At 41.4% G+C, this 20,367-nt stretch overlaps 1 protein-coding gene across 1 annotated transcript in view; it reads left to right on the plus strand.

Annotated features, from left to right (window-relative positions):
• Positions 1-20,367, plus strand: part of LOC122540010 (unconventional myosin-Id) — a 533,316-nt gene that overhangs the window by 78,479 nt on the left and 434,470 nt on the right. Inside the window, exons 2-4 of the mRNA XM_043675298.2 lie at positions 14,543-14,751; positions 15,847-15,940; positions 17,988-18,153. Coding sequence (XP_043531233.2) covers positions 14,543-14,751; positions 15,847-15,940; positions 17,988-18,153 — 469 coding nt within the window. The remainder of the gene's footprint in view (positions 1-14,542; positions 14,752-15,846; positions 15,941-17,987; positions 18,154-20,367) is intronic.

Consider the following 20,367-nt stretch of genomic DNA (forward strand, 5'->3'; position numbering starts at 1 on the left):
AAGAAATAGTGTGTTTTTCATGTGTAGATACTGCACTGTCCAAGCAAGAATGTAGTTTACGTAAATATGACATTGGTTAACTGTAAGTCAGTTGAAGTGCTAATGCCAATACCCAATTCAAAATAAGTGAGCCCAGGTGTTAAAGACTGCAAAGGGTTATGTAAATAAATGAATAGAATGGTTTACTTCATTGGGAACAGATATAAAATTATGCAACTGCTAGGAATTGTTCTTTACAGATGCCTTGCGGCAGAGATGAAGTTTTGACTTGTATTTAGTTAGCATTTACAGTTCTCAAATAAGAGATCATGTTTGGCCCTGCACTAAAGGTTTGCTGCAATATTTACCAATCTTGCTCTCTCACCCCCAGCTAAAATCCAGTCAGTCCCCTATCACCGCCACAAATATGGTTGTCGAGAATTTCCAGGAGTTGGAGGGTCAATTCCAGAGTATTGCTTTGAACTGTGGAGGAAAGTCATGAAATATAATTGAAAATTCGGTGGCCACAGTTGGCCACCCTCGTATTATGCACTCAGATGCATAGCCATCACATGTGGAAAAACTCTGTTGCAACTGCTGTGCGGATGTTCCCTGATCATTATTTTCCTCTCATCATTCGCTCACTGTCTTTCAGCATATTATTTCAAATCCATCCTATGCCTTGGTATGCTAGAAATAGGGAAACTAACTGCCTTAATGTCAAAATGAGTAATCTCATAATTTTTACCCCTCTCCTTTTTGTCTTGGACAAAAAAACGGCTGTCAAAATTAAGAGACCAGTTGTGTTCTTTAAGCTTTGAAATGAGAATTAAGGGATTATGCCACTGTAAGTTTACTAACTCTTCAGGTTCCAATTTTCATTTGTAAGTTTACTTCAATGATATATGTAAAAAGGTAAATTCACCTTAGTCTTACCAGGCCGTAGGGCTACTGTTTCATTAAAGAGTGTTGACTGGTGGTTGTTTAACCCAACTGTCACTACACATCAGGTTGAGAAGGAGAATCCTTTATCGTAACCTGAGCCATTGCAGGAATTAACCTCACGCTTTTGACATCACTCTAAATCGCAAACAGGCTGTCCAGTCACCTAGCTATACCATATGCTAGCCATTGGTGACATCAACTATAAATGCATCAGCTCCCATATCTATGCTGATAACACCTCACTACCATTTTTCAGAACATCTCAGACTGCATGTCCAACTTCCAATGCTGTGTGAGCAGAAATGCCCTCGAATATTGGTACAACCACTCTTTAAAACTTCTATCTTGGTTCAAGTTTGTGACCAGCTGTGCTAATTTTTTTATATGACTTACTATGAGTTGTTTGAATCTGATAATTTCTTTGGGATAAAGCTTCTTGGGATGCTTTGCTACGTTGAGAATTTTTACTTATGCAAGGGGTCTTTGGTTCTAGCTGTTGCTGATTTTGGGATAGAATGTTAGAGAATTCCTCTGCTTTTGGTAGTGTCACAGATTGTTTTCCATTCATCTAAGGAAGCCCAATATGATACCCCGTCCTTCAATAAAGTGCTAGGCAAGGTTTTATATTCCATTCCCTGCAGTGAAGCTCAAATCCATAATTACCTGTGACGATTCACACTGGGCTAAGCTAGTGCATATCTACTTCATTGTTTTTACTTGCTTTATCAGATCTCTAACATTCCTCATCGAAAAGCACAGTTTGAAGTTTTATTTCCAACTAGGAGCAAACCTGCTGTGTAATTGGTTGTCAGGAGAGATGCTTCTGTCTTTTTGTGAGAGCACATCCTGTTCCTGTGGGATTCTTCTAATATATGACAAACTGATTTTAAAAGAGTGAGAACTTGGGGTCTAATGCTCAGTGATGTATCACTAACCAATACCAGTATCTGCTCTGCATGCTGATATGGTGTATAAGCTTTTTGTTTTAAATATAGATTTAATAGTTTGCTTATTAGTGACTGAGTTATTATGAATTTTAATTTCCTTTTATTTGCACTCCCAATTTGAATTTTGTAGTCCATCTGTAAAATACAACTGAGCATACTATTGGAAGAAATTACTCTTTCACTGAGTTGAGATCTAAATAAACCTCCTGCTGTTGAACTACAAATATATTTTTAAAGAGAGAGTTTAAGCTGAGGTCCAACCTTCTTTGAATAGTGCCATAGTGATCTTGTCCATTCGAGAGGGACAATGGATTTAATACTTCAGCAGGCACCACCTCAATGCAGCAGGCCCTTGGATCTGTTTGGAAGTGTCTGAGCATGCATTCAATGCTCTGGAGTTATTTCCAGTTTACACCAGAGCTTTTGAAATTGTTTTTGGTAACTTGTTTGTTGAATGCAATATATTAATCAGTGCCTCATTGAATACTTCTGTACTTCGTTATATAGTACTCTGGTTCACATCTATAAAAAGCTCCTTGATCAAACTATACCATAATTCAGGAGAACAAATCTATGTGCACTGTGCAGCCTATTGCCTGAAATAGGGTTGCTGTCTTTATTGTTGCCCTTAAGCAAATGAGTCGGAAAAAAATCATCACTGCTAAAGAGCTTCAGAATTGTGGAAAACCTGTAGCAAATGTTTACAAATCTGCTATCCTAGCTGTTCCTAGAGTGGAAAATGGTGCAAGCAAATGTGGTTGAAGGTGCAGACTGTTTTAAGCCACATGCTGTAATGTAGTTTATTTGACTGTCATTCACATGAAATGAGAAATCACCTTTCATAGTGGATTATTGTTCTGGAGGTATGTTTATTGTTTTGATGTGAAATTCTCCATGATCTCATAGCATAGCAGAAAATAGTTTTGTCACTCATTGAATAAGAGCAATCCATTCCTTTGTACATTACCAAGAAAGCTTTTTAATAAGTGTTTTCTTACTGTCTACTTGGGATCTCTCTCCTGCAGTGTTTAGGCACGTGTGGGAAAACTATGATCCTCATACCACGAAAACCTGTTGAACCTGATTTTCTTGCAATCTGTGCATTCCAGTCAATCTTCACTGACATCACTTCAGGACTGTGATCATACTGAAGCTCTAATGCATCATTTACTTACATGTGTGTGTGCTCGTGCAAATTATCCACTATAAAATGTAGTTCTTTTGCAAAAAATTTCCATCTTTTTGCTAATCGTGCCTGTGCTCAGTGACCACATTGGCTCCCAACCTAGCCAAGCCTCCTTTTTAAAAATTCTCTTCCTCCCATACAGGACTTTGATCCAGTGACAGTGAAGAAAGGGCAACATATTTTCATATCAGGGTGTTAAGTGGCTTGGAGGGGAACTTGCAGGCGGTGGTACCCTTGTTCTTCTAGATGGTAATGGTTGTGGATTTGAAAGGTGCTGTCCAAGGATCTTTGTTGAATTTCTGCAGTGCATCTTATAGATTGTACACACTGTTACTATTGCTGTATCGGTGGTGGCGGGAATGGATGTTTGTGGATGTGATGCCAATCAAGCATGCTGCTTTGTTCTAGATGGTGTCAAGCTCCAACATGTGAGTGTTGTTGGAGCTGCTTCCACTCAGGCAAGTGGGGAGTATCCTGACTTGCGCCTTCCATCATTTGAGGCTTTGATGAGTCAGCATTCCACTCGCTGTGGAATTCCTAGCCTTCGAACTGTTCTTGTAGCTCCTGTGTTTGTGGTGAGTCCAGTTGAGTTTCTGTTCGATGGTAGCGCCCAGGATATGATAGTGGGGGTTTCAGTGATGGTTAACACCACTGAATTTTGAGGGATGGTGGTTAGCTTGCCTGTTCTTGCTGGTGGTGGTTGCCACGTTTGTGGTATGACTGTTACCTACCATTTGTGAGCCCAAGCCTGGATATTGTTGAGATTTTATTGCATTTGATCATGGACTGCTTCAGTATCTGAGGAGTCCCAAATGGTACTGAACCTTGTGCAATCATCAGTGAACAACACCACTTCTGCTCTTTGATTAAAAAGGAAAGTCATTAGTTAAGTGTCTAAAGATGGTTGGGTCCTGAGAACTCCTGCAGAGATGTCCAGGGGCTGAGATGACTGACTTCCAACAACCACAATTGCTTCATATGTGCCAGGTATAACTGTAACCAGTGGAGAGTTTCCCCTTTGCATGTTGTTTCCAGCTTTGTTAGAGCACCTTGATGCCTTGCTCTGTCAAATGCGGCCTTTATGTCAGGGGCTGTCACACTCATCTCATCTCTAGAATTCAGCTGTTCTGCCCATGTTTGAACCAAGGCTGTAATGAGGTCAGGGATTGAATGGCCCTGATGGAACCCAAACTGGGCATCACTGAGCAGATTATTTCAGAGCAGATGCGCTTGATACACTGTTGATGACACTTTCCATTTTATTGATCGAGAATAGTGTGACAGACAGTGACTAGCCAGTTGGATGTGTCCTCCTTTTTGAGTACAGGATATTCCTGGGTAATTTTCCACATTGTTGAGTAGATGTCAGTGTTGGAAGAGCTTGGCTAGGGGAGTGACAAGTTCTGGAGCACAGATCTTCAGTACTATTGCTAGAATGTTGTCAGAGTCCCTAGCCTTTGCACCATTTGGTGCCTCCAACCATTTCTGGATATCATGTGAAGTGAACTAAATTGGCTGAAGACTGGTGTCTGTGATGCTGGAGACCAGTGGAGGAGGCCGAGATTGATCAGGGCTTCAGCCTTATCGTTTGCACTGATGTGTTGGGCTCTTCCATCATTGAGGATAGGGATATTTGTGCATCTACCTCTGGTGAGTTGTTTAATTGTCCTCCACTATTCCTGACTAGATCTGGCAGGACTGCATTGGTTGTGGGAATGCTTAACTCTGTCTATCACTTGCTGCTTATGTTGTTTGGCATACATGCAGTCCTATTTGGTAGCTTCACCAGGTGGACACCTCATCTTCAGGTGTGCCTGGTACTGCTCCTGGCATAGCCTCCAGCACTCTCTATTGAACCAGGGTTGATCCCCTGGCTTGATGGTAATAATCAAGTTGGGGATATGCCAAGCCATGAGGTTACAGATTGTGCTGGAGTACAATTCTGCTGTTGTTGATGGTCCACAGCACCTCATATATGCTGGGTCTTGAGTTGCTCTATCTGTTGAAATCTATTCCATTCAGCACGATAATAGTCACACAACACAAAGGATATTAATGAGAAAGTGGGACTTTGTCTGCAAAAGGACTATGCAGTGGTCACTGTTATCAATACTGTCATGGACAGATATGTCTGCATTCAGTGGATTAGTAAAGATGGGGCTAAATGTGTATTTTCTTCTTGTCTTCACAAACTGCTGCAAATTCAGTCCAGAAACTATGTCCTTTAGCATCTGACAAGTTTGATCAGGAGTGCTGCTGCCAAGCCACCCTTGGTCGTAAACATTGATATCGCTCAACCAGAATACATTTTGTGTCCTTTTCCCTCTGTGCTTCCTCTAGGTGGTGTTCAACATGGAGGAGTCCTGACTCCTCATCTGAGAGAGGATGGTATGTGGTAATTAGCAGAAGCTTTCCTTACCCATGTTTAACTTGAAGCCATAAGATTTCATGATGTCCAGAGTTGATGTTGAGGACTACCAGGGCAACTCTATCCTGACTCTGTAAATCACTATGCCTCCACATCTGCTGGTGGGAATAGACTCATCCAGGGATGGTGATGGTGGTGTCTGAAACATTGTCTGTAAGGTATGATTCCTTGAGTGTGACTGCCAGACTGTTGCTTGACTACTCTGAGAGACAGCTCTCCCAATTTTGGTGCTAACCCCCAGATGTTAGGAAGGAGGTCTTTGCAGGGTTGACAGGGCTGTTTCTGCCATTGTCTTTTCTGGTGCCTAGGTGATCCATCCAGATTCATTTCTTTGAGACTTCATAGTTATTGGTACAACTGAGTGGCTTGCTCATCAATTTCAGAGGGCAGTTAAGAGTCAACCTCATTACTGTGGGCCTGCAGTCACATGCAGGCCAGATCATGGTGAGGATGGCAGTTTCCTTCCCTGAAAGACATGAGTGAGCCATGGTTCAAGGCAATAAATCTGAAGTGGGACTCAGTTTCAGCAGCTCACTGTGATTGTCACCATGCATACGGGAGAAGTTGGTTGCTTTGTTGATTAACTTGACCATTCTATATTATTTTCAAAAGCTTGTTCTTTTGTCAATGGTACAGTAAATCATTGTCTTGTTACCACTGATTAAACTCTGCAGGTTTTTGTTATTGTTGTATGTCACTTTGGCTCAGCTGATAAGGCTCCCATTCTGAGCCACAATGATTTGTGTCCAAGCCCCACTCCAGGAAATGAGCACATCATGTAGATTGACAATGCAGTGCACTTCTGAGAGTGCTGTGTCTTAAAAGAGCCGGAAATCAGCACATGCATTCCAAAACATGCTGCTGTTATGTCTAAACTCAGAATAGAAGGTGAAGCAACAGCAGCCGGACTCCAAACCCTAGACCAAGAGGCAGCCAACTCTGTGTATTCTTAATGCCCTCTTCTACAGCGGTGAGACCTGGGCAGCATGAGGTAAGGCTGGGCAGTTTCCATCTTTGCTTTCTCAGATGGATGTGTCCTCTGCATCTCTCAGCAGGACACGATCAACAGCTGAGGCCTGGGAATGTGCTAAGTTCATCACTGTGCCCTCATTGCTAAGCCATCAAAATCTCCACTGTCTTAGTTGAGAGTGTAGTGCTGGAAAAGCACAGCAGGTCAGGCAGAATCTGAGGAGCAGGGGAGTTGACGTTTTGGGCATAAGCCCTTCATCAGGAAATCCCAAAAACGTTGATTCTCCTGCTCCTCAGATGCTGCCTGACCTGCTGTGTTTTTCCAGCACTACTCTCGACTCTGACCTCCAGCATCTGCAGTCCTCACTTCCTCCACTGTCTCAGCCCCATTCTATGGATAGTTAACAGCTATATCACCAATGACCTTCTGCATAGTGAACAGGCCCCGGATCAGAATCTCCAATACTAGTCACGTGCAAGCGAGATATGCAGTTGTTAGCCATTGATTCTGGCAGCTGGGAAACAGTCACTGATGGTGGGGAAGTGAGAAGATTGTTAGGAAGGGTGTTAGAAAAGTTGAGCAGAAATGGAATGCTTATTTGGGTGAGAAGTAGACCCATACAAAATACAGGCCAGTGCATTGTGCCCCTCCTCATCCTTTAACAAATGTGCTAGAGGCTGCAGTGCCAGAATGGGGTTTCTGAGAGACACCAGGCAATGCTTAATATTGAGTTGACCACAAAAATGCACACTATCAGCCCATGGAATGAAAAGCTATCATCATCTTTGAAGCATAGTGCCTTTTTTTAGATTGACCTTGACACAAATAAGCGCCCAGAGCCGAAAATGTGTTGCTGGAAAAGCACAGCAGGTCAGGCAGCATCCAAGGAACAGGAGAATCGACGTTTCGGGCATAAGCCCTTCTTCATAAGCCTTCTTCGGGCTTATGCCCGAAATGTCGATTCTCCTGTTCCTTGGATGCTGCCTGACCTGCTGCGCTTTTCCAGCAACACATTTTCAGCTCTGATCTCCAGCATCTGCAGTCCTCACTTTCTCCACAAATGAGCGCCCAGAATGGAATAGAAGTCCCACATGGTCATTTGGTCCATCGAGTCCACACCAGTCCTCCAAAGAGCAGCCTACCCAGGCAGTTACTTTTGTTTTTCCTGTTTCTTTTTAATTCACTTGATGTCGCTGGCTACCCAGCATTTCTTGCTTGATCCTAGTTACCCTTGAGAAGGTGATGGTGAGTGCTCACTACTGCCACCTCAAGGGCAGCTAGGAACAGGCAAAGAATTCTGGCCCAGCCAATGACACACACAGGCACATCTGGCTGACATCCTGTGGCAAACTGATAATTAGACAACTGTGTTTTGACTGCTGTGTGTGGAAGTTAGTTGGTTGATCAAGGTTTTTAATCAATAATTGTAAGGGTCCACAAATAAATCTTTTAAGGACGTCCAATAAGCTCAAGTCTGCAATAATATATCATTTCCTCCTTTATAACTGCATTAGAATCACCACCTATTTTAGGCAAGAAATACATAATCTTCAGTTACAGTCTGTAACTTCAGTAGATAACATGCTTTTTGGTTACGCAGACATAATAAGATGTTAATTAATCATTCCAGTCAATCATGAAACTATGTGCTTGGAAGTTTATAATGATGTCCGTCATCAAAATAAATAAGCTGCATCTACTGAATTGGAAGGTAAATATAAATTGCAGTTTAAGTTTTTAAGTTTCATGCTTTTTTTTCCCTCACTTGAAAAGTTGAAACCTTTTTAAATAAAAAGCATTTCTTTGGTGGTATTGGCACAGTGTGCGTCATCTGGTGTGAGTCAAGAGAGCTGAAAGGAAGCTTTATCTGAAGGTGGGAGGTGTTTATTCTCAGTGCAGCTGGCAAAGCCTAGGTCTAGAGTGAAGGAAGGAAATGTCTAAGGATGTTGGGTTGAATTTTAACTCTGGCTATCAAGAGAGCAGGCAGGACCCATCCTGTTCCCTCGTACAAGTTTTGGGAGATAAACACACCAAACGACCAAGTAGCCCTATGTCAGTCATTTTGCTGTAACGTTACAATAAAGAGTAGTTATTTTTTTTTCCAGTTTAGTTTCACATGTAGACTGCTTTAAAACTGGAAATATTCAATGACTTCAGAATGTTTTAAATTTAAAATTAAATTTTGGTCTGCAGTTTTTTGCTCGCTCTCCACTCTCCCACCAACATGCCATTCAGCTGGTTCTTAGTCATCCTAACAGGATGCTGTGAAATACTCGATTAAGTTAAAAGTGATTTTCTTTATCCCTTAAATTTCTTTGGTCTTGCCCTTTCACCTTAATGTCTCCTCTCCTGAAGAGGATAATTTAAGCTGGAATAAGGTTGTTGAGACTTGGGGCTTCACTGTGGGCGTATATATCTTGTAGCCCCCCATAACTACCATTGAGTCGGGCCAGCTTCTCAATAACTTATGGTTCATGCCACCCCCACATGTCAACTTATGTCTCCACCCAGCACCAAATGTCCATTAATCTGTCGACAAACTCATAGCACTTTTATACCCATTCACCCAACTTGTACAGAGTCAAGGAACCCTGTATTATTAATGGCATGTATGGAATTGCTTTAAAAATTTTTAATAACTTTCTTTAAAACTTGCTGTTTGTACAACCCTATAAAAGTTTCTCCTGTAGATTTTTTGTGAATGTAGAACACTCAAGGGGCTGGAATGAAGCAAACGGCTCATTGTTATTCCATTGAGCAGCTGCTGGCTGTCTAACACTGTTGGACAACATTTCCTGGAGCCCAGCTGTAGGAATATGTTCTCATTCATGTCCTTAGCACTTGAGTCAGTTGGGCTGTAAAAGTAAAAGGCTGAAATGTACACCTACAGTTCATGCAGTGTGTGTCCGTCCTCTGGGTAGGTGCATGGTGCACTGTATTCTTAGTTGTGATGACAGCCATGCAAAGGAAGGAGTTGCCAAATTGCTGACTGCAGATTGACCACTTTTCTGGGGAGAAGCAAGGTGTAAGCAGAGTTGACTTGGGGTCAAAGTGGTCTTGTGATGGCCCTGCCTGTTAGAAGTTTAGTTCCAGCAATACCTCTGTGTAGAATTATCCTCAAACCATGGCCTGCTTATTTGTGTTTAATCATTCTGGGTTCGAGTAAGTGGTGCATGTCCTTATCTAGGGACATATTAGATAAACATTGACTTCAGCAAGGCCTTAGACAATTCTCCACATACTAGGCTGGTTAGTAAGATGAGGCAGCATGGAATCTAGGGAGAGCCAGCCAATTGGATACAAAATTGCCTTGATGGTAGGAGAAAAAAGATAGTGATAAAGGATTGTTGTTCAAGCTGGAGACCTGTGACCAACAATATGTCACAGGGTCTGGTGCTGGGTCCATTGTTGTTTGTCTTTTATATAAATGATTTGGATGGGAATATAGGAGGCATGGTTAGTAAGCTTGTGGATGACACCAAAATTGTTAAAACATCGTACAACATCAGTTTTTAGTCCAACAGGTTTATTTGGAAGAACTAGCTTTTGGAGCGCTACTCCTTCATCAGGTAGTTGTGGAGCAAGATCATAAGACACAGAATTTATAGCAAAAGATAACAGTGTCATGCAACTGAAATGATATATTGAACAAACCTAGATTGCTGTTAAGTCTTTCATTTTTTAGAATGGGTTGCAGGTTTCCGTTCATTAAAATGTCAATCCCAGAATGTCTTTCCAGTCACATTCTTGAGATAATTTAAGCTTTTATTTAAAAAAAAAGTGACACCTCAGGTCAGACAGTGCATTAAAGCTGTGAGGTTAGAGTCTGTCTGTGTCCTAATCTTGAGCCAGACTGGTTCTGTTTCCAAAGTAGGAATTTATAAAGTGTTATGTGGATTGACTGCCTGCAGATTGTGTATACTTATTGAACAAAATAGAATGTATCTGCAAATGCAAATTCACCCCATAGACGTGTGTGTGTGTGTGCGTGCGCGCACATACATGTGAGGGAAAGAGAATGTGAGAGTAAATGTTTGTGCGCGTGTGCTTGGAAGAGTGTGCGTGACTGTCACGGAGTATAAGCCTGTGAGAGGGTGTGTCCATGGATATGGGGTCACCTGTAGTGTGACAGGAACCCAAGGCCTCAGTTGAGGCCGTTCTCATGGGTACTGAACTTGGCTATCAGCCTCTGCTCTGCCACTCTGCATTGTTGCATATCCCAAAGTCCACCTTGGAGGATGGTCACCTTAAGCTCGGAGGCCGAATGTCCCTGATGGCTGAAGAGTCCCCTGACTGGGAGGGAACACCCATGTCTGGCAATTTGTTGAGTGGTGTCCATTCATCTGTTGTCTTAGCATCTGCTTGGTCTCATCACACGCACATACACGCAAACAAGCATACACACACACATTCACACTCACATGCACAGTCTCTTCTTCCCTCATCTCCCTTCCCCTTCCCCTCCCCCTCCTCCTTCCCCCTGCCCACTTCCACCCTCCCTCTCTCCCCCTCTCCCTTCCTCCTGTCCCCTGCTCCCTCCCCCATTCACCCCCTGTTCCCTTGCCCCCATCTCCCCCTGCTCTCTCTCCCGTCCCTTCCCCTCGCTCTCCCTTCCCCTCCCTTCACCCTTATCCTTCCCCCTGCTCTCTCTCCCGTCCCTTCCCCTCGCTCTCCCTTCCCCTTCCTTCCCCCCCCCCCGTCTCCCCGTCTCCTCCTCCCCTCTCAAGTGCCTCAACCGCCCCGTCCCGTCTCGACTCGCCTCGCCTCGCCTCGCCTCCATGCACACAGACGCAGGCAGACAGGCAAGGTCTTTTGCCCTGGGTGGGGAAGTCAAAAACTAGAAGGCATTGGTTTCAGGTGAGAGGGGCAAGATTTAAAAGGGGCCTAAGGGGCAACATTTTCATGCAGAGGATGGTGCATGTATGTAATGAGCTGCCAGGGGAAGTGTTGAAGGCTGGTACAATGACAAAATTTAAAAGGCATCTGGATGGGTATATGAATAGGATGGATTTAGAGGGATATGGGCCAAGTGCTGGCAAATGGGACTAGATTAGTTTAGCGTATCTGGTCAGCATGGACAAATTGGACCGAAGGGTCAGTTTCAATGCTGTATATCTCTATTACTATAAATGTTGTAATTGTACCCGACTCCTCCACTTCCTCTGTCAGCTTATTCCATACACTCACCACCCTCTGGGTGAAAACGTTGTGTCTTAGGATGCTTTCAAATCTTCCCTCCCTCACTTTAAACCTGTACGCTTTAGTTTTGGACTCCCCTAACCCTGGGGAAAACTTCTTTACTATTCACCTCATCTATGCCCCTCGTGATTTTATAAATCTCAATTAAGTCACGCTTCATTCTCCTCTGCTCCAAGGAAAACTATTCCATCCTATACAATGTCTCCTTATAACTGAAACCCGCCAGTCTTGGTAATATACTTGTAAATCGTTTTTGCACCCATTCCAGTTTAATAACATCCTACCTATAGCAGGGCAACCAAAATTGTGTACAGTACTCCAAATGTGACTTTACTAATGTCTTGCATAGCTGCAACATGACATCCCAACTCCTGTACTCAATGCTCTGACTGATGATGACGTGTGCTAAATGCCTTTTTCATCACCCTACCTACCTGTGTCGCACTTTCAAGGACTTGTGTATCTGCACCCCTAGGTCTGTCTGTTCAACAACTCTCCCCAGGGCCACACTATTAACTCTGCAAGTCCTGCCTGGTTTGTCTTTGCAAAATGCAACACCTCACATTTATTTGAATTAATATCCACCTGTCATCCTCAGTCCACTGGCCCAGTTGATCAAGATATCATTGTACTCTTCGATAACCTTCTTCACTGTCCACTATACCAATAATTTTGGTAGCTATGATGTGGAAGGCTGGTGTTGGACTGGGGTGGACAAAGTTAAAAATCACACAACACCAGGTTATAGTCCAACAATTTTATTTAGAAGTACTAGCTATTGGAGCACTGCTCCTTCATCACGTAGTTGTGAAGCAGGATCATAAAACGCAGAATTTATAGCAAAAGATTACTGTGTCATGCAACTGAAACAATGTACTGAACAAACCTAGATCATTGTTATGTCTTTTATCTTTTAGAGCGGGTTGCAGGTTTCGGTCATTAATATGTAAATCCCAGAACTACTTTTAAGTCACTTTCTCAAGAGCTCCTAAATATTGTACCCAGTTGGCTAGCTCTCCCCAGACCCCATGAGATTTAACTTTACTCGACAATCCATGGACAGGTTGGACTGAAGGGTCTGTTTCTGTGCTGTACATCTCTATGACTCGATAACTTAAGCTTTTAAACAAAAAGGTGATGTCTCAGCTCAGACAATGCATTAAAGGTGAAAATGTGTTGCTGGAAAAGCGCAGCAGGTCAGGCAGCATCCAGGGAACAGGAGAATCGACGTTTCGGGCATAAGCCCTTCTTCAGGAAGCCCTTCCTGAAGAAGGGCTTATGCCTGAAATGTCGATTCTCCTGTTCCCTGGATGCTGCCTGACCTGCTGCGCTTTTCCAGCAACACATTTTCAGCTCTGATCTCCAGCATCTGCAGACCTCACTTTCTCCTCAATGCATTAAAGGTGTAAGGTTAGAGTCTGTCTGCATCCCAACCTTGAGCCAGACTGGTTCTATCTCCAAAGTAGGAATTTATAAAATGTTACACTGATTGTCTGTTTGCATTGACCGCCTGTAGGTTGTGTGGGTTTTGAACAAAATAGAATGTATCTGCAATTACAATTCTGCAAATTCAAATTCACCCCATAGACTTGTGTGTATGTGTCTGTCTGTCTGTCCACCCTATCTACCTTTGATGCCACTTTCATTTACTCTATCAATGCTCTTCATGATTTTATAAACCTCTATAAGGTCACCCCTCAGCCCCCAATGCTGCAGGGAAAGCAGCTCCAGCCTTTTCAGCCTCTCCCTATAGCTCAAACCCTCCAACCCTGGCAACATCCTTGTAAATCTTTTCTGAACCTTTTCACGTTTGACAACATCCTTCCCATAGCAGGGAGTTCAAAACTGAATGCAGTATTTCAATAGTGGCCTAACCAATGAACTGTACAGTTGCAATATGACCTCCCAAATCCTATACTCATTGCTCTGACCAATAAAGGCAGATGCCAATATCACTATCCTATCTACCTGTGACTCCACTTTCAAGGTAGTACAAACCTGCACTCCAAGGTCTCTTTATTCAGTAACACTCCCTAGGACCTTACCATAAAATATATAAGTCCTGTCCTCATTTGTTTTTCTGAAATGCAGCATCTCGTATTTTATCTAAATTAAACATCATCTGTCACTCTTCGACCACCTGATCGAGATCACATTGTACTCTGAGGTAACCACCTTCGATGTCCACTAAACCACCAATTCTGGTGTCATCTGCAAACTTACTAACTGCACCTTCTATGTTCACATCCAAATCATTTGTATAAATGACAAAAAGAAGTGGACCCACCATTGATCCTTGTGGCATACAGCTAGTCACAGGCCTCCAATCTGTCAAGCAACCATCCACCACCCTCAATCTTTTAGCCTGTATCCACTTAGCTAGTTATCTCTCTATTCTGTGTGGTCTAACCTTGCTACCAGTCTACCATGAGGGACATTGTTGAACTCCTTATTGAAGTCCATATAGATTACATCCACTATTTAAATCCTGTGCCTCAGGATTCCCTCTAATACCTTGCCCACCACCAGTGTCATGCTCACTAATCTATAGTCCCCTTAAATGACATTTGGACAGATACATGGATAGGAAAGGATTAGAGAGGTATAGGCAAATATTATTAGTTTGTTTTTGGGAACATAGTGTGCATGGACAAGTTGGGTCTGTTTCCATGCTATATGACTCTATGATTCAAAGTGAAATCTTGCCAGTAATGTCTTCATTTGGGGATTATATTGTAAATTTGATTATTGGTTTATAGTTCTCCATTAGGGATTGTAATGATTGGAACCTTTTACATGGTCTGTATTGTGCAGTGCAAATGCTTTCATGTAAATGCTTTAAGAGATAATTGCCTGGCCATTTTTAATTTATTCTTCCTTCCTAATAGGTTTGAGAAGGGTAAAATTTACACTTACATTGGTGAAGTGGTGGTTTCTGTTAACCCTTACCGTCCTATGAATATCTATGGAAAGGATACCATTGAACAATACAAGGGGCGTGAACTATATGAGAGACCACCTCATCTATTTGCTATTGCAGATGCAACATACAAAGCCATGAAGCGGAGGTCAAAGGACACGTGCATTGTCATATCAGGTAGGGCATGACTATTTTGATGAAAGATTGCAGGGATTGGAGTTGGGTGGCAGAAGATTCTATTTATTGCTGTCTAAATAATTTACCATTAAATAGTACATTTTGAATTTGAGATCACCAGTTTGTTGGACAGCTGCACTTAGTTACTCACCCCTGCCAGAACATGTGAAACTTCATATGCCATAAGTATAAGTTAACAATCTCTCCCAGTATGAGAGAACCTACAGCCATTCATTTCTCCTCCTTCTGCCCCAGTCTGAGCATCAGTTAACATGAAGCAATGATCTAGGAATGGGATTTAATCCGGCAGAGTTTCATATGAAGAATAAAGGGGCATGTATTTATATTGTAACTTCCAAACCCTCAAGATGACAAAGGGCTTAGCAGCCAATGAAGTATTTTTAATGTTTATTCACTGTTGTAATGGAAGAACATGCTATAACCAACTGGATGGCCCCAAACACAATAATTTTCATTTCCTGTTTGCTAAAGGTTGGCAAGTTTATGATCAGATGGATATGCACGTGCAGTGGTTTATTGTAACGAGAGTGCATGCGTTTTACGTGTAGGAAAACAAGGGAGTTGCAAATACGGATCAGTATTCCATCCATTTCATCACTCTTCCTGATGGTCTTTGTCAAGAATTCTGTTGAATTCTCTACTTCAATGTTACAACATAACATTGCTTTAGACCTTTGCTACAGTATACTATATGAAGGTGAGCAGCACAGTGAAGACTCAGCTAATTACTAAGACAGTCTCCATGCTAAAGGGCACAGTTGTTCTATCTTGATGAGAATTAGTATTAGCTTATTTTGTCTGAAGTTTGAAAGAAGGGGAACAGGCTGTGATTTAAGAATTGGAAACTGTTTGTTTTAAGGTGTTATCATGTTTGAATGGGAGGCTGGAGGCTATTTTAAACTGAAACAAGACAGGTTTAGAATTGGGAGACTGCAGCTTATATATAGCTGTAGATTAGTTTGTTGACTAATTTATCTCTCCCAATAGGGTTTTATGCTGGAAAAGTATTAATATTTGCAACAGCATGTCAGCTGTAGCTTTATGGAGTTAACTTTTCCTCTTTCTGGATTCCAGGGGAGAGTGGTGCTGGTAAAACAGAGGCTAGCAAATACATCATGCAGTTCATTGCAGCTATTACAAATCCCAGCCAACGTCAGGAGGTGGAAAGGTAATAAATGGAGACTTTAGTTTATGCATAATTTGAGTAATTGTTTCCTTTAATAACATGTACTTTAATGTTTTCTTTCAATCCTCCCTGCGTGAGAGGGAGAAATGTTCTCATCTCTGAGACTGTTGAATGGCCAGAAGCACTTGATGTCTTGGCCTTATTTTCGTTGCATTCATTTTCATTAACTCATTTTATTTTGGTTACACCGCACATTTTGTGATTGTCTTAGAAAGTCTGACTGTCATCATTCAACACACTAAAACATATTGAACATCAACAAGCACAATTCCATCTCCAGGACCAGAAACAAAATCTCGTTCTTGTAATCGCTGCCACATGGAAAAACCTGAAAGTGATACAATGCCCTAACAATCTACTCCCTTGACCTCTGAACTGGATGAAGTTACTGTACCCCTCTGACACTGTACAACCTTCACCAAGTTCACTTACCATCCTGAAAACATCAGTGCCCAAAAGTGCCTTAAAATAGTTCACAAATATTCAAAAACTACTTCATTACTTTGAATTGCAATGACTGTAGTGTGTAGGTGGATTTTGTAATATGCAACAATATCTTAAAAACACCAGTGGATGGAAAAACAATTACTTGTTTTTATTGAATGAAAGAGGAATGTTGGCTGGAACATCGGAAAAACTACTTCCTCCTTCAAACAGTGACTCTGGAACCCAATATCAGCAGCAGGATTCTTGGTTGGTACATAGGCAAAGCAAACATTGTTCTGTGTGATATTTGACCAGCATCAACAGAGGTATTGATAAACATGAGATGGAGTAGCCACCCTTCTAATCAGAAACCCCCTCTCATGCAATTCATGCCATTTATTAAAAAGAGCTTTTCACTGAGGAATCTCGACTCCAGAGTATGTCTTGAGAATTTTGTCAGTATCTTCTGACCTATTGTATCTTTTTGTACAAATTTTAACTATAGATTTTGATTTATTCTCTCACCCACCACCAGCAGTGTCGCTAAACATATGAGATGCCAATATTGTGCTAATATCGGTAAATTCCAGCTGTATTAAGTCACCCGTTTGCAATATGCTTTAATTAGAATTGAGTTAGAAGCAATCCTTTGTACAGTTTGAATGAACAGGGTGTGACGTTTGCTGTTGAAGGCAATAACAGAAATATTTAAGGGATGGTTTCATGTGCAATTATATACGACACCAATCCTCAACCTCACAACTTGAATTATATTTTTCTGAAAACCACAATTTCGATGAGTACATTGTCTCATAGGCCCTGTAGAATTAAGGACTTTTAAGAAAGTTTAGCTAGCTTTTTCCACCTCTGGTGGAGCACATGCAAATATGTCAACAAGCAGGGCACATTCTCAATTTATAAAAGCCAAATAATGAGTGTGCTGGAAATCTGAAAGCATAACAAAAATGTTGGAAATGTTCAGGTCCACAGATATGTGGAGAGAGGAATAAATTAATATTTTATATGTGGTTCATATTTATTTTAGGGAGTTCCAGCTTATTTTAAGTATAGCACAGCTTTAAGAAAGTTTGCACTCTGCCTAATAATCGATTATAAGGGGAGCCCAGATACATTTTTCCCATAAAAAAATTGACTCTTCACCATTTGGATCATTTTCAATTTTAGAACAATCTTTCACAATGTGTAGGTGCTGGGATTCCAATACCTTTGAGCCTTTGGTCACCTTTTGATCCATCAGGCCGGATTACAGATGGTTTCTGAGTGTTACCCATTAAGCGATACCTTGTTTGTACTTGGGTTTCTCTGCAGCCCCCTCCAGTTCTTATAGATTTTTTTTCTGGTTTGGACTGAGACCTTATATCTGACATATAAGCCCATGGTACTTCACAGCACTCTATTTTACTTATGTGAACTGAATTCAGCAATGATATCCAGGATAAACAATTAATAATACTTGTTGAGTAACATGTAAAACATGTGGTTTGCAAGAGGCAAGTCCAAATAAGAATGTATTTCTACAAACCAGTGCCCGGTGATATTTTTGTGATATGATGTAATACTGTAATGATTCTTTCTTTTGCAGGGTCAAGAATATGTTGTTAAAGTCCAATTGTGTGTTGGAAGCCTTTGGAAATGCGAAAACCAACCGAAATGACAATTCCAGTCGATTTGGAAAGTACATGGATATTAACTTTGACTTTAAAGGTGATCCTATAGGGGGCCATATCAATAACTACCTCTTGGAAAAAGTAAGAATTGATATGACCAAATTGATTTTGCTTCTAATTAGCCTGTATTTTTGGATTGACAGAGTAAAGGGAGAACAAAATAGAAGGCAACTAGCTAGGAGTTGTGTGCCAATTCTGATTTTAGATTAGCTGACAGGTGGAAGTAGCCCATTGTTGTATGTGGTAAAAATAGGTAAAAACTAATTGTTGCATGTGGTCATGTGCTAATGCGGGAAGACAAATGATTGATTCAGACTCAGTGAGTTGACTGGTTCCTTCTCTGCTGTGAATCTCAGTACATTTAATTGTTCAGAGTTTTGAGCAATCTTGAACCTTAAATCCAAAAAGGTGCACCAGGTAAGAATTGCAGCAGATAGGATCATGATAGTAATTAGTCTTCGATGGGGGGTCGTGGGGAAAGGTGGGCAAAGTGTAAATACTTGTTTTGACATCAGTGCTCACATTCTGTGAATGAATAAATAAGGAGACATTTGGGAACTTTTTTTAACTCAAGTTATTGAATTTCCTTTTAAGACATTCTTTTAGTTTTCATTATCAAAAATAATAGAACAGATTTTTACCACATTTTATGATTAAAATCTGCAACTGTTTGCGAAATTATAATGTTTTACTAAAGAAATCTGACTAACTTGCTCTTAATATTGCACCTGACTCAGAACTATGTTTGGCCACAAAACAAATCTGATTAAATCTTAAAAAGTTATTGTGGGGGTGGGGGTGGTTTTGCATTGGGAGTTGTTTGAAGGAGGACATTTGTTTTCTGTGCGTTTAAGTAAAGATCCATTTTTCTGTCTTTGGAGAAGGAGTTGACAATAATTCAGAGCTCAGTTTGAGTGAGTGCGTACACGTCTCAACTATATTCTGAAGGTTGCAATGGTTTTGGATTGAAGGTGATGTAGGTTGGCAGTTTCCCATCTGTTCTGTAGATTATCTTCATTTTTTGGGATAACTAGTGGAGGGGAAATACAGTATTGTGGTAAGGAAAATGGAAGAGAGAATTGATGTAGTGATGCAACCTTGTCTCATCCCCGTTTCCATTAAGGTAGTGTTTGTGATGGTTCATGGCTTGCATATCAAGGGATGGGCAGAGGATAGTGACAAATATGTCTGAGAGCAGCTCAGTTTGAGATGGACGTGCAAAGAGGTCCTTTGTTTCTACTAGTAACTTCATCAGCTGGACGAAAATGACAAAATTCAAGACTTTATCAAGTGTACGCATAAAGTTTTCATTGCTTGGTAATTTCACTATAGTTGAAGAGATGTACAGCAGCCTACAGTAGCTAAAGGCAGTAATAGAGTATCCAATCACAATGTAAAGAGCAAATGTGAATAAAAATAGAGGGTCCAACAACTTATGAAGGTATACATGGTTTCTTCAGCACCTTTTTTGAGATGATCTATAGCCCAAGCAATAAAGGATGCATTTGCTGAGAGCTGATCATGAAAGGGAGCTGATCAATGACAAAGAGGCAGTCAGTGCTCACTGGAAAGAACATACTGAAGGTCTCGTTGACTGAGATTGTACAGTCCTTGACCCCATTCCTCAGTTCTCCATCCATTTCAGTCTTGGTGCTATGTCGATACACCATTTCAGGCAAAGTTGAAAAAGCCATTTGACAGGTAACAAACAACGTAGTCCCTGGAGTAAATGGAACCCATTCAGAAAATCTGAAGAACACTGGAGGTGCACTCTTGGCACAGTGGTACAACCTTATATTTTTCAAAATGGTTTGAATGTGAGTATAAGAGGTACAGTTAGTAAGTTTGCAGATGACACCAAAATTGGAGGTGTAGTGGACAGCGAAGAGGGTTACCTCAGATTACAACAGGATCTTGACCAGATGGGCCAATGGGCTGAGATGGAGTTTAATTCAGATAAATGCAAGGTGCTGCATTTTGGGAAAGCAAATCTTAGAAGGACTTATACACTTAATGGTAAGGTCCTAGGGAGTGTTGCTGAACAAAGAGACCTTGGAGTGCAGGTTCATAGCTCCTTGGAGTTGCAGGTAGCTAGGGTAGTGAAGAAGGCGTTTGGTATGCTTTCCTTTATTGGTCAGAGTATTGAGTACAGGAGTTGGGAGGTCATGTTGCGGCTGTACAGAACATTGGTTAGGCCATTGTTGGAATATTGTATGCAATTCTAGTCTCCTTCCTATCGGAAAGATGTTGTGAAACTTGAAAGGGTTCAGAAAAGATTTGCAAGGATGTTACCAG

The sequence above is a fragment of the Chiloscyllium plagiosum genome, unplaced genomic scaffold, assembly GCF_037043375.1.
Source record: "Chiloscyllium plagiosum isolate Xiang-an unplaced genomic scaffold, Cpla_swu_hap1 HiC_scaffold_32, whole genome shotgun sequence".
Classification (NCBI taxonomy): domain Eukaryota; kingdom Metazoa; phylum Chordata; class Chondrichthyes; order Orectolobiformes; family Hemiscylliidae; genus Chiloscyllium; species Chiloscyllium plagiosum.